Source organism: Silurus aristotelis (assembly GCF_946808225.1).
Source record: "Silurus aristotelis genome assembly, chromosome: 11".
Lineage (NCBI taxonomy): Eukaryota > Metazoa > Chordata > Actinopteri > Siluriformes > Siluridae > Silurus > Silurus aristotelis.
Window position 1 is genome coordinate 29,364,475 of NC_139584.1, and position 17,500 is coordinate 29,381,974.

Consider the following 17,500-nt stretch of genomic DNA (forward strand, 5'->3'; position numbering starts at 1 on the left):
ACTCCCTCCCCATCTCTCTCTACACCCACCAACTCCCTCCCCAACCCTCTCTACACCCACTAACTCCCTCCCCAACCCTCTCTACTCCTCTAACTCCATACCCAACCCTTTCTACCCCTCTAACTCCCTCCCCAACCCTCTCTACACCCATTAACTCCCTCCCCAACCCTCTCTACTCCTCTAACTCCATACCCAACCCTCTCTACACCCTCTAATTCCATACCCAACCCTCTCTACTCCTCTAACTCCATACCCAACCCTCTCTACTCCTCTAACTCCATACCCAACCCTCTCTACTCCACTAACTCCTTTCCCAACCCTCTCTACACCCTCTAATTCCATACCCAACCCTCTCTACTCCACTAATTCCACCCCAACCCTATACCCCCTCTATCTCTTTTTCCAACCCTTTATTTCCTCTCTATTCCTCTTACCACACAGTTCTACCCCTTCATCCTTCTTTCCAACCCTCCAGTCTTCCTTAATCTCTCTTCACACACATCTTTACCCCTTTATCCCTCTTTCCACACCTCTAAATCCCTCCTCACACCTTTCAGCATCCTCAATCTGTCTTCCAATACCTCTCAACCCCTTCTATCCTTCTTTTCACATCTCTTTACCCCTCTATCCCTCTTCCCAACTCTTCATTCCCTCTCTATTCCTCTTACCACATATTTCTACCCCTTCATCCCTCTATTTACTCCTTCAAGCTCTAATTCTAAGCCTCTCTACCCATTTATCCCTCTTTCCACACCTTTCTACCCCCTCTAACAGCCTTCTTACATCTTTTAACCTTCTCTAACCCCCTCTCCCACAACACTCTTCCTCTTATAAGTTTCTCCACACTCTTTCTCTAACTTTCTCCACACACCATTTTCTTTTCTGTCACCGTTCACTGTGGTTCTGCCTGCAAGAGTTTTTATTATTTCAAAGTCATCACCTCCTCCCTCTCTCTATCATTTTTCACTCACTCTCCACCTCTCTCTCCACAAGCAGTCCCGATGTCTCGCACCGCTCAAATCAAAGAGAGATGCAAATTTCTCTTGTTTGTTAGAGGGCAAATATTGTCATGTTGGAATTGTACTTTTGCTTGCTCAGACATTTCGCTTTAGCTCTGATGGACTGCTTACATAAGCGCTTAGAGCTCGGCTGATATCCCAAACGCCGCCGTATTTCACACACTGTGATGTGCACTTCTGCTGTAAGTGGAAACTGCTGCACTTTTCCCATCGTCCTAATTGACATAAATCTGAAATATGAATGATTACTAAGAGGTCACAGTGCATCTGCTGCGTCCACTCTAGCTCAATTCACTTATGTAACACCAGCAGTGTGTGTGTGTGTGTGTGTGTGTGTGTGTGTGTGTGTGTGTGTGTGTGTGTGTGTGTGTGTGTGGGTGGGTGGGATGTGGGACCAGTCTTCATGCCATTTGAAATTCTGGGCTAGTTCTGGGAACACAGTGAACTGAAACAGTGGATATAAAGTGCTGTATTTCTGCGCAGTTCAGTCGTTATGTATACGCGCTCAGGTCCTGACATTAAAGCTGACATTTTGATTTTGAACATTTCGAACCTCACACTTATTGTTTTATCCCAAAGCTCTCATGATGCAGGAGAGCAGAGCTGGAACTCGGGTTTCTGTGTTAAACGAGGAACTTCCTCCAGTAATACTGAAGTGTTGTAACTTATACAGCTGTAATATATTATCATTTACACTGTAATTATCTCTTCTCTTCTCTTCTCTTCTCTTCTCTTCTCTTCTCTTCTCTTCTCTTCTCTTTTTTTCTCTTCTATTGTAATAGTTTTATTTTCATGGCTTCTTGGCGTTATCGTCTCTTTCTCTGATACGTCTCCGTTTCCTCTCTCGGTTATAATGTTAATGGCGTGTGACGTGTTTTGACACACATTAAAGTTTTAATCCTGAGATCATGTCAAACTTAAAAGCTTAAAAATGAAACTATAAAAGGTTCTGGGTTCAGTCGGAGTCTCGTCTCTGGGATCATTAAAACATAAACATTTTTTTACGGCATTAAAACCCAACTAATGAAAGATTTTATAATTTTTTTTTAGTTGCAGGAGGATTTCTTCTGTAGTGCCAACAAAAAGAAATAAAAATTATATGCAAATGAAATGGATTTTTACTTCCTGTTTGGTTCTTCTTCGCTGTGTGTTTCTGTGGTCAGTAAGATTGACGTGCTGTGTGTGTGTGTGTGTGTGTGTGTGTGTGTTGTCAGGGTGGAGCCCGGGTGGCAGCGAGTGGTGCAGGTGGATCTGGAGATGGATGTGATTGTGGACTCTGTAGGCAGTGGGATCATCTCGTGGATGGTGGAGTATCCAGGCATCAGAGCGACGTCTGACGAAACAGAGACAAAAATCCACATCGTCCAGAGGGAGCTTGCCGGCATCGTCCCACTTGCCATGGTGAGCAGCTTCTCACACAAACACACACGATACACCACTCACGTGCACTCAACCTAACGATTTGATGTGAGAAGATCACAGAATATCCATGTTAGCGTGATGACCATGAGAAAAGCCTCCTCTGATGCTTCACATTTATGGCCCTTATCCAGAGCGACTTACACTTGAGAAGCTGAGGTTTAAGGGCCTTGCTCAAGGGCCCAGCTCAAGCAGCTTGGTGGTTCTGAGATTTGAGTTTATAACCATCAGATCCTGAGTCCAATGCTTTACTCACTGAGCTAACACCTCCCTGTGCTTTCTATAAACATAGATAGATCAGTTTAACAGAAGAATTTCATGAGTCTGGGATATAATTCATTTTATCAGACGTTTTGTTGATTCTGTCTCCAGTCTGATGTTTGTTTGTGTGTGTGTGTGTGTGTGTGTGTGTGTGTGTATATGTGATGAGTCAACAGTCTGAATCATCTTCATGTCTGTTACGAATAAAATATTTAAATACAGCGTTTTTATTCTGTCGTTTGGATGAAATCCGAAGCGTACTGTATCTCAGTGCTCTTTACACAGCCTTATTCATCAACAGGCTCCGTGAAGAAGAAGCAGAAGAAGAAAAAATAAACGGCTTGGTAGAAATCCAGTGAGGGGGATGTGAAGAAGGTCGGGACAGAAATATGAAGATGTATTACAGATTAAACTCAGAATACGACACAATAAATAGCAAAGAACCTCCGAGCATCTGCATGAGCAATGCTGTGGGCGTGTCCTATATATAGTTTACTTCTGGTCGCCATGGTTTCAACGATATCAGTCTAGTTCTAGTTGAAAAGGAGAAATAAAACGCCAGAGGAAACGATTGCGCTTTGCATTTAATTTTGCTCGCGCAGTCCAAGAGTTAAGCCTGAAGGCTCGCTGTAGAGGAAGATAACAGTTATCTTAAAAATATATATCTCCTCTGTTTCAGGATAAATCAAACATCTGTTATTTTTTTTCGCAATCGAATGCACCACTCTGATTGGTGGATTGGTTTCTCAGTTCAGCCACGCCCATTTCTATTAGATTTTTTTTATCCGTGTTTTCACCGAACCGAGCGACGCACTGCGGGAGTGTGTATGGGGTTAAAGTCGAGCATCAGCAGTGCTACAGTCATAACACACCACTCTGACTGAGGTTCTCTTTTTAAATGAAGGAAACCTCAGCGGGTGGTCCAGGTTTTAGTTTCTTTTTGAGCCTCAAACACACTTTCACAGCAGATTAAAGACCGAGTGTATAAGCAAAGACAGCTTTTAAAAATGCTCCACTGCCTTTAATTATTGAAGTATTTATTATTTTGTGGAGCTGTGTGAGATTCTCTACAGGTACGATACCATAGACGTGTCAGATCAGGGCTCTGTGTAATGAACTGCAGGTATCAAACGTTCACTCGAGGTATTTCGTGTCACATTTCTACACTGAAGTATTTTACCCACAATCCTCTTGTCGGAATCATATTATTATGGAATTTATTACAGTGTGACTGGCAGGGTTCGGTATGTTGTGCACTGGATTTACTTGATCATATCGGGAAGTGGTACATGAGTGATTAGGGCTCGGAGTTACGGGATCAAGTCCCAGTATGGCCAAGCTGACAATCTTGGGCCCTTGAGCACGGCCTGTAACCTGCTTCATGTCTTCCTAGAATTGCTGGGATGTGGGACGAAAGAGTTTCACTGTAATGTACATGTGACAAATAAAAAGATCCTTAATTGGATCAAATCATATTTGTAACCAATTAATAATTTTTTTTGCATCAAATGTAGTCATATAGGTGCTGAAATTGATCATATTGGTTCTGATTTTTTTTTTATATTGAGGCTGAATTTTATAATATTGATGCTTAATTTAATAATATTGGTAATTTATTTATTTATATTGGTGCTGAAATGAATCATATTGTTGCTTAATTGAATCATATTGTTGCTTAATTGAATCATTGTCGCTGAATTGATTCATATTGTTGCTGAATTGAATCATATTGTTGCTTAATTGAATCATATTGTTGATGAATTGAATCATATTGGTGCTGAATTGAATCATATTGGTGCTGAATTGATTCATATTGGTGCTAAATTGATTCATATTGGTGCTGAATTGATTCATATTGGTGCTAAATTGATTCATATTGGTGCTAAATTGATTCTTATTGTTGCTGAATTGATTCATATTATAGCTGAATTGAATCATATTGGTGCTGAATTGATTCATATTGGTGCTAAATTGATTCATATTGGTGCTAAATTGTATCATATTGTTGCTGAATTGAATCCTATTGTTGCTGAATTTAGTAGCAACTCAAATCGTATTGTACTGTTGCATTATAAATCTGTATTGTCTCACATTCAATCATATTGATAATGTGTTGCTAAGCAGCATACACTTTTGGCTGATTGTCGATTATGTGTGTGTACATGCTGCTACAGATGAGTTTGTCTGTGACTCTGGGCGGTGAACACCGTGGTAGCAGCACTGTAAGGGTTCAGGCTGTGCTTCAGATTGTTTTGGTACATCGTAGCTTCTGTATCTTGTAGGAAACTTCCAGCACGTTACACCGAAAAAAAAAGAGTGCTCTACTACTACTACACACACTACTACCCAAACTAACACACTCTTCACACTACACAGAACATGCTGAACTGGGAAAAAAAACACTTTTCTTCTATATACAAGAATCTATATCTAGAATCTAGATTTTGTATTATCTAAATACAAATGATTCATAAAATCAGTCCATGTAAAACAGCGATGGATGACTGGTGTCCAGAGTGTGTGATGTAGCTCAGTGTGTGTGTGTGTGTGTGTGTGTGTGTGTGTGTGTGTGGGTAATATTCTCTTTAATTGGCTGCCTAATGGAGAGATCAATGTGAATATTGGGTGTGGAATGAGGATTGATGAGGAGTGAGATATTAACGCTATTTGAACAGACATGAGCATGTGTCATTATTAAACCGCAGCCATGCGCCTCCCTGTACCACGCTTCAGTCCTCCAGTCAGCCGAGTGTCAGAAATTAATCACCTGCTTGTGTCTACACACACACACACACACACACACACACACACACACACACACACACACACACACACACACACATTTTCCAAACTTGAGAATGTATTGTTGTTGTTGTTGTTGTTGTTGTTTCTAACGACGTGTTTTCTTGACACTTCCCATGATGCACTGCTCCATCGTCTGCCGTAACTCACGCAGCCGTGACTCTCGACACAGGTGCTCGAGGACAGCGTTACCCATGATGCACTGCTGTTGGGTGTTTGTGTACGTGTAATGCTTCTGCACCATGTTTAATTGAGATCGAGCGGTTTAAACACAGCTGCATATAAAGTGAGGGAAAGAGGGAAAAGAGAAAAGAAAGAGACAGAGGAGAGATGAAGAGAGAGGGAGCAAGAAAAGAATGAGAGAGAGAGGGTAAGAGAAAAAAAGAGAGGAAGGAAAGATGGAGAGAGAGGGAGCGAGAAAAGAAGGAGAGAGAGAGCGTGAGGAAGAGAGAGGGAAAGAAAAAAGAGAGGAAGGAAAGACGGAGAAAGCGGGAACAAGAAAAGTCGAAGAGAGAGCAAGTGAGGGGGAGAGGGAAAGAGAAAAAAAGAGGGAGGAAAAATAGTGAGAGCGGTAGCGAGAAAAGTGGGAAAGAGAAAGAGCATGAAAGAGAAAAGAAGGAGAGGGAGGAAAGATGGAGAGAGAATCAGAAAAAGAAAGAAAGAAAGAGAGCTGTTACTATAGAAACAATAACACATTAGAACAAGGGCATTTAATACACTAAACCTGCAATTTGCAGCTGCGCTACTGTGTGTGTGTGTGTGTGTGTGTGTGTGTGTGTGTGTGTGTGTGTGTGTGTGTGTGTGTGTGTGTGTGTGTGTGTGGTTAGGCAGTGTGATGCTTCCTGCCTCTGAGTGCAGCTCTTTTTTTTTACTTTAGTGTAATGCTGTATGTGTGTATATGTGTGTGTGTGTGTGTGTGTGTGTGTGTGTGTGTGTGTGTGTGTGTGTGTGTGTGTGTTCATTTACACGTGTCAGTGTCACCATGTTGTGTGTGTTCATGCTCAGCCTGACAGTGTGGTGTGAGACCAGTGTAAAGAGGACAGTGAAGTGCAGTGTACTGACAATGCACAGCTTATAAAGGCTCTACAGCCACACACACACACACACACACACACACACACACACACACACACACACACACACACACACACACACACATACATATATATATATATATGCTTAGGTGTGTAGTAGGTTTAGATAATCACAGGGTGCACAGAGAATCAAAGAGAGAGTACAAACAGAGAGATAGACAGAGAGATAGATGGATAGAAGGATGAACAGATAAATTAATCTACAACATTCCATGTTCAATAATGCAAGAGGTGTTAGATTGAAGGATGTGGCACCCTCACTGGAACAATAAGAAGTATTGGTGCTTGGACCTCGAGTCTGCATGGTGTCTGCATGGTAGCTGTATAGTGCCAGCGTGGCGTCTGCGTGGCGTCTGCGTGGCGAGCATACTGAACCTTTCTCCTAATAGAAACTCAGGAACATCACGTGTTTTCGTTTTTTTCTTGCTGTGACTCGGTGAGTTAATTAAAGCTTTAAACAGTCAGCGGTGCGAACAGACGCCAAGGCAGAACCCAACATCTTCGTTACGCCGTGTTTATGTTAACACGTTAGGCAGAACCAGATGTTCCTGCGCTTTTTAAACGCAGCCGTGACAGGAAACTGGTCTTGCGCCAGCAGCTAACCCAAAGCTCAGCAGGAAACGTTCCCTGGAGCGCTTCCTCCTCGTGGCATCTGGCGTCGCGCTGGAGAAGTGGAAACACGAGGAGACGCAGACGTGGAGAAGCAGCTGGTGATCTGTAATTATATAAAACAATCAGAGAGGATTCGGGTCATGTGACACCATCAGTCATAAGTTTCGAAGGAAAACTCCACCCTGAACTGCTTTTGTTCAGCCTCTGTAGCTGCCGTTAGGAGGCAGCCACAGAGGCAGCAGGGTAAAAGGCAGCCACAGAGGCAGCAGGGTAAAAGGCAGCCACAGAGGCAGCAGGGTAAAAGGCAGCCACAGAGGCAGCAAGGTAAAAGGCAGCCATAGAGGCAGCAGGGTAAAACTCAGCCACAGAGGCAGCAGGGTAAAACTCAGCCACAGAGGCAGCAGGGTAAAACTCAGCCACAGAGGCAGCAGGGTAAAACTCAGCCACAGAGGCAGCAGGGTAAAAGGCAGCCATAGAGGCAGCAGGGTAAAACTCAGCCACAGAGGCAGCAGGGTAAAAGGCAGCCATAGAGGCAGCAGGGTAAAACTCAGCCACAGAGGCAGCAGGGTAAAACTCAGCCACAGAGGCAGCAGGGTAAAACTCAGCCACAGAGGCAGCAGGGTAAAACTCAGCCACAGAGGCAGCAGGGTAAAACTCAGCCACAGAGGCAGCAGGGTAAAAGGCAGCCACAGAGGCAGGAAAAGATGCAGCAGTGTGAGTTTCACGGGTGAACGATTGGCCAGTATTCTGCACTGAGAACAAAGAGAACTTCAGCACTGATTAACATTCATGTGTCTCTCGTCTCCACAACGACTCACAGCCGATACACACGACCTTCAATCCAAGGTCACGCTTTATTAACACTAACCATTATTAAAGTCCAGAAACACTCTAATCACATTTATAACTTCCTCACTCTCTCGTTCATGACTCAATTTCCCCTTTCTCTCTCTCTCTCTCTCTCTCTCTCTCTCTATCCCTCTCTCTCTCTCTCTCTCTCTCTCTCTCTCTCTCTCTCTCTCTCTCTCTCTCTCTCTCTCTCTTCTCTCTCTCTCTCTCTCTCTCTCTCTTTCTCTCTCTATCCCTCTCTCTCTATCTCTCTCTCTCTCTTTTCCTCTTTCTCTCTTTTCCTCCCTCCCTCTCTCATTCTCTCTCTCTCTCTCTCTCTCTCTCTTTCTTTCTCTCTCTCTCTCTCTCTCTCTCTCTCTCTCTCTCTCTCTCTCTCTCTCACTTTTCATCTCTCTTTTTATTCCTTTCTCATTGTCCATCTCTCTCTCTCTCTCTCTCTCTCTCTCTCTCTCTCTCTCTCTCTCTCTCTCTCTCTCTCTCTTTCTCCCTCTATCCCCCTCTCTCTCTATCTCTCTCTCTTTGTTAATGTGCAGCATATTTCACAATTAATGGTGTCCTTGCTGTTAATCAATCTGAACAAAGGAACGTTTATTAGCTTTTGCAAGGCACTCGACTCAGCTGCTCAGAGAACAAGAGAGAGAACGAGAGAGAGAGAGAGAGAGAGAGAGAGAGAGAGAGAGAGAGAGATGGATTGTAAAACTTATCCCAGGATCAATACTGCATCCGTCATAGCAGTTTTCTGCCACAGACCTATGTGTATAAGGATGGGGATGTGTGTGTGTGTGTGTGTGTGTGTGTGTGTGTGTGTGTGTGTGTGAGTGTGTGTGAGTGTGTGAGTGTGTGAGTGAGTGTGTGTGTGAGTGTGTGTGCGTGTGTCAGAAAGTTTCAGTGTGACAGGGTGGGAGTTTGGAGGAGAGGAGGAACAGCTTGTTCTGTATGATTTCGGTGGATCGTGTCAGAGACGTTCTCCTGATATTTTGCTGACAGAGTAAAATCTCATCCTCAGCTGCACAGTGTGGCCTCCAGTGGAAGAGAAGTTCATCCAGAAGTATTGGATGATTCGGGCAGATCCTAAGAGAAGAAAAGACAGAATAGTATTGAATGTTTTACTACTTCATGTTCTCTTTATGGTTTATTAAAACACGAATAAATAAATGTACATCTAAAAAATTTAAACTGGAGACTCCTTCCATTAACACATAGCAGCGTTTCTGGAACCTTCCGACCAATCGGAATCCAGATCCGCTCTTCGCATTACGTCACACTTGAATGGGCAGCAGGATGGACGCTGAAGCTTCCCTCGATTGTGCTCGGGTTCCTCCGGAGTTCTGTGAGAGAAAAAGAAAACTGCTGATGAGAGAAGAAAGAAATGTACTACCTGTCAGGACGCTGGAAAAAAACTGCCACATCAGAAGAAGAGAAAGTGGTAATTGTCCTGAGGTTGTTGTTTTTTTCTTTTCCGAGCACCTTTGCTGCTTCTTCTGCTGAGCTGTGTGAAAGCTCTGCAGGAGTCCTGGAGGCGCTCGATAACCGGAAGAGCCTCGCTGAGCCTCCTCGAGTGTTCGGCGTGTCCACGCTTGCGGCCTCTTCGGCCCACCGGCGCTCGCGGATTCGCTGCGCGTTCGATCATTAGCGGCTAACAAATAAAACTCGACCCACGGTAAAGCTGAAGATATTTTTGCACGTTGACCTTTTGGACATTTCTCCTCTCCTGACTGGGCTGTGGGCGTCGTGGCAACGCCTTCACACGGCCGTCTTCATTACGCTTGTCTGTGAAAGCAGAGGTATTATTAGCAGGTTCACCTGCAGGCCACGAGAATTGTGCTTCGAGCTTCACAAATGGGTTCCTGAGTCCTGAGGAACCTTCTAGAAACCTGATGCACACCTTTGCCCTGTAAAGTAAGTTGGGTTTTAGTCGAAACTTTTTTTTTTCAGCTGCCCAGTTTTGGTGCTTCTCATGTTCTTGGCTGAGAGGAGCACAAACTGATGTTTGATGTCTGAGATGCTTTTTCTTTTGTTTCACTACTTATTTGTGTGTGAAAATTCCAGAAGATCAGGAGCTTCTAAAACTCTCTGTGAAGTCACTAAGATTTTATCCCCATTATTTAATGCTCGAGTGATTCATCACCTGATTGGCTGACTGGAGAATTTCAGATAATTTATGAATGAGCAGATGCTCAGATGTTCCTGATTGACTGGACGTACATTTTTTGGACATTTGGTCCTTATTTTGCTTATTTGGTCCTCCATTCTTCTGGGAAGATGTTCCACTTGATTTAGTGGAGGCACATTAGGCACTGGGGTGCAGTCATTGTGTTTTGAGTCCTACCTCTCTAAACCTCCTTTCCAATTCCCTCTCTCTCAATCCCTCTCTTATTCCCTCTATCCCTCTCTCTCCACCCCATCTCTCTCTGTCACTACCTTTCTCTCCATCCCTCTTTCTTATTCCTTCTCCCCTCTCACTACCTCTCTGACCTCCCGCTCTCATTCTCTCTCTCTCCATCCCATCCCCCTTTCACTACCTTTATTACCACCATTCTCATTTTTTTTCTCTCTCATTCCATCTCTCCCTCTCTCTCCACCACATCGCTCTCTCGCTCCCTCTCTAATCCCCCTCTTTTATTTCTTCTCTGTCCACCTCATCCCTTTCTCACTACCTCTCTCTCCATCCCTATCCCTTTCTAACTACCTCTCTAACCGCCTCCCCCTTTCTCATTCTTTCTCTCCCCACCTCATCTGTCCCTCTACCTTCCGCATTCTCTCTCTCTCTTATTCCTTCCCTCTCTTCCTCTCTCCACCCCCCTCTGTCTCAGGTACAGTGTTCAGGTGTCAGAGTAGTGTAAGAGAAGCTCTCGTTTTTCTGCTCCACCACAATGAGTGTAACTTTGGTGATTGTAGTCGGAGTAACGTACCGCTCTGTTCACGTGGACGTCCTGTAATCACGCCTCACCATCTTCACGTTTCCTCCTCCGCTCCTCCACTACTCCACCTTTCAGCTCTTAAATAACTGCCACACACTGCAGTGAATTATCTAAACCGCAGGCTGTTTGCAGGTTTATTGTCCTCTTCCTCTCCTCGCATTTTTCCAGGGTCTTCGTCTTCTATTCCACTGAAGAGGATCAAACACTCAGCAGGTGTTCCAAGGGCATTTCTTATAAAGGGCAAAAAACTCGAATCGCAGCCTTGTAGTGAGGTGCAGTTGGAGATCAGTGAGACGCTGAGCGATAAAGGCAGCTCATGTCTACTTTAAAGACGTCCCCCGATAAAGAGACGACATGACACGACAAGGCTGAGGATCAAACCCGCACCATGGCGCCGTGTGTTCTCCGAGTTCTCCTGTCTCCCCCTGAGGACACGCAGATGTTTGTTTTGCTGTTTTTTTTCTTCTCCTCCAGGACAGACAATGAAAAGGTCACAGTCTAGCGCTAATCACCTCCCATCCTGTTTTCCATTTAAAAATCAGCTGCAGAAGAAGACAAGGATTCGAATTTTAGCATAACGACGTTCACGAGGACAGACAGAAGACAGGTGGAGAGGACGTGTCTTTCCGGGATCATCTCCGGATCAAGCCTTCAGAGAAAACTTTCTGTTTGATGGGATACAATAGTTTATAAAAACACGAACAGCCGTATAGAAGCGATTACAGATTTACCCGCATAATCCACACTGGAGTGCCAAAAGTATTGGGACACCTGACTTTTCCACCCAAATGTGGTCCAAACTGTTCCCAAAAACTTGAAGGATATTTTCCCTTCACATTAACCCAAAACCTGTTCCAGCATGACAAAGCCTCCATGCACAAAGCCTGGACATCTCCATGAAGATATGCTTTACATGGGTTGGAGGGGAAGATCTCCTGCTCTAGAGCTCCAACCCTGTTGAATATTAGTGATGCTTGCTTTTTTAAATCTCTTTCATCAAAATGAACGAATCGAGTCATTTAGTTCATTCCATTTCTTTAATTCTTTAATAAACTTCACAGCGTGTACAGGAGTCACGTGACAAAAGAACAATGCCTCGGACTAGAAGAGTCGAGATCTGAACTATGTGCTTATATTAGATTAGATTAGATTAGATTAGATATCACTCTTTGAGGCGACTCGTTCTTCTGAGTCACATTAAGATTTCACTATTGAGTATGATGAATGTAAACGCTGACTGCACCCCAGGCCTCCTCACCTCACATACTTCACTACCTGACTTTACTATCAACCATGTGTCTGACTGAATCTCCACAAATCTCCATAAAATCTAGTGGAACATCTTTCCAGGACAGTGGAGGTTTATATAACAGCAAATGGAGACTCAATGTGGAATGGGATGTTCATAAAGAAGCAGTCTTATGATCAGGTGGTCATATTGTGTATATTATAGTTTATATGGCTCTTTAAATTCATTATAAAGGAAATAAAACACATTGGAGTCTGACAGGAAACTGCGGAATATCTACAGGATGGTGTGATAAAGTTCTTCTGGTGTCAGAGGAAAAAGACTGAACACCTCCTGACTGATCAGAATACACAAATTTTACCTTTTAAATGCTTCCAGTATGTGTGTATGTGTGTGTGTGTCTGTGTGTGTGTGCGTGTGTGTGTGCGTGTGTGTGTGTATATGTGTGTGTGTGTGTGTGTGTGTGTCTGTGTGTGTGTGTGTGTGTATATGTGTGTGTGTGTGTGTGTGTGTGTCTGTGTGTGTGTGTGTGTGTGTGTGTGTGTGTGTGTGTGTGTGTGTATATGTGTGTGTGTGTGTGTGTGTGTGTGTGTGTGTGCAGACGAATGGATTAAATCCGGAATGACATGCGAGCTGACAGCAGCGTGTCCCCTCGTGCTCTGTAGCTCTCCGGTTCTTCACAAGCGTCTGTCAGAGGTGCAGAGACGCCTCGGGTCACGACGCAGCAGAGCAGGAGTACGAGATAAATGAATAAAGAGAAAGAGAGAGACGGAGAGAAAAAGAGAGAGAGAGAGAAAGAGAGAGAGAGACCTGAGTGAACCCCAGTGTCAGGTTATAAACTAAATCTCCTTCCTCCTCTGTAGCGTTTACGGATTTATCTGCTGTTCATCTGTTGATTTGTGTTCATGGCTGTTTCCTTCGCGCTGTTTGAAACGAGGCAGAGGAAAGGCAGGTGCTGACAGGATCGCTGGAGGGAACAAGAAAACAGAAACAGTGCTCTGTGTGTGTGTGTGTGTGTGTGTGTGTGTGTGTGTGTGTGTGTGTGTGTGTGTGTGTGTGTGTGTGTATTGCAGTACACAATCGTCTTTATCCTGTTTATGCACATCTCTAACGCCGCACACGTGTCCCCAGGCGAATACGTTTGAACACAAGCGTAATACAAACACAACAGCGTTCTATAGACTCTGTATCAGAATTTAGAATGAAAACGACGGTTTCTCACCATCACAGTATCAAAATACCCCAACTGCATCTGCCCCCTGAAAGCTTCAGCAACAGACTGTAAAACGCTGAATTAATTTCAGATAACTATTATTATTATTATTATTATTATTATTATTATTATTAAAGTTAAACAGGTCCATATTTTTATTAGTATCGGAACACCTGACTTTTTCACCCATATGTGCTTCCCCCAAACACTCCCCACAAATTAGTGTTTGGATGCTGGAGCATGAAATCTTTCTCTTCACTTGAACTATGAAACTCAAACCTGTTTCAGCACGACAATGCACCTGTGCACAAAGCCAGAACATTAACATTTTCTTTGATTGGGTTTGGAGTGGAAGATCTCCTGCCATAGAGCTCCTACCCTATTGGACATGAATGAATGTGAACACTTACTGCACCCAAATCTCCACAAAATCTAGTGGGACATGCTCCACTCTTCTTGGAAGATGTCCCACTAGATTTTGTGCAGATTTGTGCTTCAAATTCAAGATTCCAGCCAATCACAATCCACTATTAACACCTGAAATTCCAGCCAATCACAATCCACTATTAACACTTGAAATTCCAGCCAATCACAATCCACTATTTACACCTGAAATTCCAGCCAATCACAATCTAGCATTCAGACACCTGAAATTCCGGCAAATCACAATCCACTATTCACACCTGAAATTCCGGCAAATCACAATCCACTATTCACACCTGAAATTCCAGCCAATCACAATCTAGCATTCAGACACCTGAAATTCCAGCCAATCACAATCTAGCTTTCAGACACCTGAACTTCCAGCCAATCACAATCTAGTGTTTAGACATGTCCAGGGTTAAATGGTCGTTTGAACAGACAGACTGGTTGTAAACGAGGGTGTGTTTGGAAGGTGGAGTTGGAACACGGGAAGTGTAGCGAATCTGCCGTCTTGAGTTTTTTCCGAAAGATGGATTTTTCCTGAGCCGTAGAGGAATCGGTGACGCGTATCAGAGGGCAGAGGCAGCGAGTCGAGGCCCCGGCGGAGGCAGAGCTGCGGGGGCGAGGACGTTCTCTTCGATCAGCTGCAAAACAAAAAACTTTGCGAGAGTGACTCAGCAAGAGAACACACACTCCGTCCGTCCTTTCGTCCCCTTTCATCAGTGCTTTTAATTAAAGAGTAATTTCTTTCCGTCTCCATAAACACTGAAGATGAGGGAGAGAAAAACGAGGCAGGAAGAAGGAGCATGTTTTCTTTTTTTCACCCAGAGAGCAATGGGAGGAAGCGGTTGAAAGATGGAGTGATGTACAGAGCGAGAGGTTAAGCCACGCTGAGCGCCGGGTTTCAGCTCCGGCGATTGATCACTCACCTGCTCGATAGGAAGGAGCAAAGGGATAAAAAGACGTACAGAAAAAAAGAGTCTCTCTCTCTCTTTCTATTTCTATCTTATCCACACACTATAAAGAGATACACAGTAACACTATTGAGTTTCCGTTTTCTGTTCAGACTCCAGTCCTCCTCACTCCTTAACCGTATTCCCAGTCCGCCATTTCAGCCATTTTGCAGCAGCTTTACGGTTTATTATTCTCCTCGTTATAGACGTCTCATAATCAGCGCAATGATGATGAGTGTAAAGTATATCGATACTAATTGAGCACCATAAAGCCTTAAATATCCTCCTGACAGTCTTCTAGCAAGAACTGAGCTCCTTTCAGCTTGTAATGGAAAGTGATCTCACAGGGTTTTTCTTTTTCCTTCAAGTGGGGAAAACTCATTTTCCAGTCATTTTGGAACAAGGGTTTTGATTATCCCTCCCTCCAGATGGGACGCCATTGATCTGCGGAGCTCCTGAATAGAACACACAGGGATCGTATTCATAATGACTACAATAACAGCACTGTGGCGTAAACGCTGGATCTGATTATGCGTTTCTCGATAGTCCTTCGCTTTGTTCACTGTTTTTCAGAAGGTGTTCACGCACCAGATCTAGATATTATACCTAGTGTAGTAGGGGATTCTGAGCAATCTGGCAATCATCAATCTCTTTTTCTTTTTTCTGGGTTGATGTGTTGTTTGTCCAGCAGCCGACGGCACCCTCGAGGTTAAATAACGTTTTAAATAACGAATTCATTTCCAGCTCCGGTGCGTTCTGTCCTTCCCTTCATCTCCCTCCCTGTCATGATGCGAGCAGGCGTCCAGACGTGTCGTCTCCAGCTCGACATTTCCATTTCTAAAGAAATCGGCCAGACCGAGCTAAGTCCAGCGAGGACAAAATACAAAACCCTCCCGAGCGTCTTCTTCTGCGACCCCCTCCGAGGCCGACCTCGGCATTTCAGCGCCGGTTCCTGCATGAAGAAAAGCGCCTCGTTGAAATTCAACAGGGTTGCCAGATCCTCCCACCAGACTCATTGATACGGGGGCGGATTGCAGGTGTGGTATTCATGAGAGCGGCCAGGGATTTGTCCTATAAAGTTAAAATATAGCCCTGTCACCTCCATCCGGCCATGTTTTATTCACGACCGGCCCTCGCTGCCTCGTCCAGCTCTCGGGCTATTCCACAACCTATTCCCTCGCTCCTGTCCTCCCTCTCTCACTCTCTCTCTCTCTCTCTTTCTCTCTCTTTCTCTCTCTCTCTCTCTCTCTCTCTCTCTCTCTCTCTCTTTCCCTCTCTCTCTCTCTCTCTCTCTCTTTCAGTTCTACTCTATTCTATTTTATTTGGAATATGTTGTGGAGAGGCCAAAAACGGTCTCAGAATCTCATGTTTGAGGCTCTAACAGGAGCGAAAAGAAAGATCTGCTTTTACCGTCTCTAACCGCGTCTAACAACCACTTCACCCCCCCCCCCCCCTTCCCCCGCTTCCCTTCCCTCGCTCCTGTCGTCCTTCTCTGTCTCTTTCAATACAATTCGATCTCGGAGTCTTGTGTTCTACTGACTTACAGAGGCAGAGAGAAATAACACACACTCTAACACTCTCGGTTCGGCTTTACAAGACACCGTGTCGAACCGTGTGGTGATTTTTGTCCATTTATTGTTACATTTCGAGTTCATGAAAGAAATTACTTCCTGTTCTTATTTCTGTCTGAGCAGCTCTCTTTTTTTCTCTCTCTCTCTCCCTTTCGAAGACAAGAATAAGCTCATCTGTCCTGAAGATACTACAAGCTGGTATGAAAAGGTTTGGAGACTAATGGTGTAACTGGTGCTGTTCTGACCCACATGCATTCCCATTTAATAATGGACATCAGGTCAGATCAAAGACCAAAAGGGAAATTCTGCAAAAGAGACGTCTGACGTGACGCACGTTTGACATAAGAGCGGAAGAACATCGCCGGAAGACGATGAGAGATCATGAAGACCTTCAACAAGCTCGACCCCTGAAAACCATTCAGTAACTGGTGCATGATGATCATCGCAGAACAGTCCACATGATCTCATTTCCACACCCACACTACACACCAGACATGGCTGATGAAGATCCAGCTCGCCGTTTTGACACTGTTGAGAAGTTCCAGCACGAATCTCAGAAGACGCTTAACACGTTCTGATATAAAGAATTTCAGGACACGTTCCAGAAGAATGCTGGAAGAACTGACTTGACTATTTTGAAGGTAATAGTGTGGAAACATACTTTCTTGTAAACAAAACAAGTCGATCCCACCTCGTACCTCTGAAACTGGAGACTCCTTACACACATTAAACAAACATCTCCTTACTGAATTCCACAACTTCATTCAGCTCTTCCACTGCTCCTGTCTTCTCTTTCTCTCCCTCACACTCTCTAACATAAACTCTTAACATAAACTCTCCCGCTCTCTCGCTCTCGGCTCGGCTTTACAAGACTCCGTCTCAAGCTGCTCCTCGACTTCGGGGTGAAGAAAACTGTTCACTGTAAGAAATAAAGTACACACACTCCTCCCTGGACTGCACACGTTCGCAACAAAAGAAGAGAAAAAGTCATAATTCCACCGCCTACGCACGAAACTCATCAAACAGCCGAGCGTCTCGTCACAGCAGGGAGAACATCTCCTGGATGTTTACTCAGAAACGCTGGAACTCCATGTTCTAATTTGGCACACATTCA

At 44.2% G+C, this 17,500-nt stretch overlaps 1 protein-coding gene across 1 annotated transcript in view; it reads left to right on the plus strand.

The window, feature by feature from the left end:
• LOC310733746 (transmembrane protein 132C) overlaps positions 1-17,500 on the plus strand; it is a 152,954-nt gene that overhangs the window by 114,983 nt on the left and 20,471 nt on the right. The window contains exons 4-9 of the mRNA XM_083555150.1: positions 2,234-2,420; positions 7,128-7,305; positions 7,409-7,531; positions 8,936-9,044; positions 9,521-9,676; positions 12,892-12,961. Coding sequence (XP_083411276.1) covers positions 2,234-2,420; positions 7,128-7,305; positions 7,409-7,531; positions 8,936-9,044; positions 9,521-9,676; positions 12,892-12,961 — 823 coding nt within the window. The remainder of the gene's footprint in view (positions 1-2,233; positions 2,421-7,127; positions 7,306-7,408; positions 7,532-8,935; positions 9,045-9,520; positions 9,677-12,891; positions 12,962-17,500) is intronic.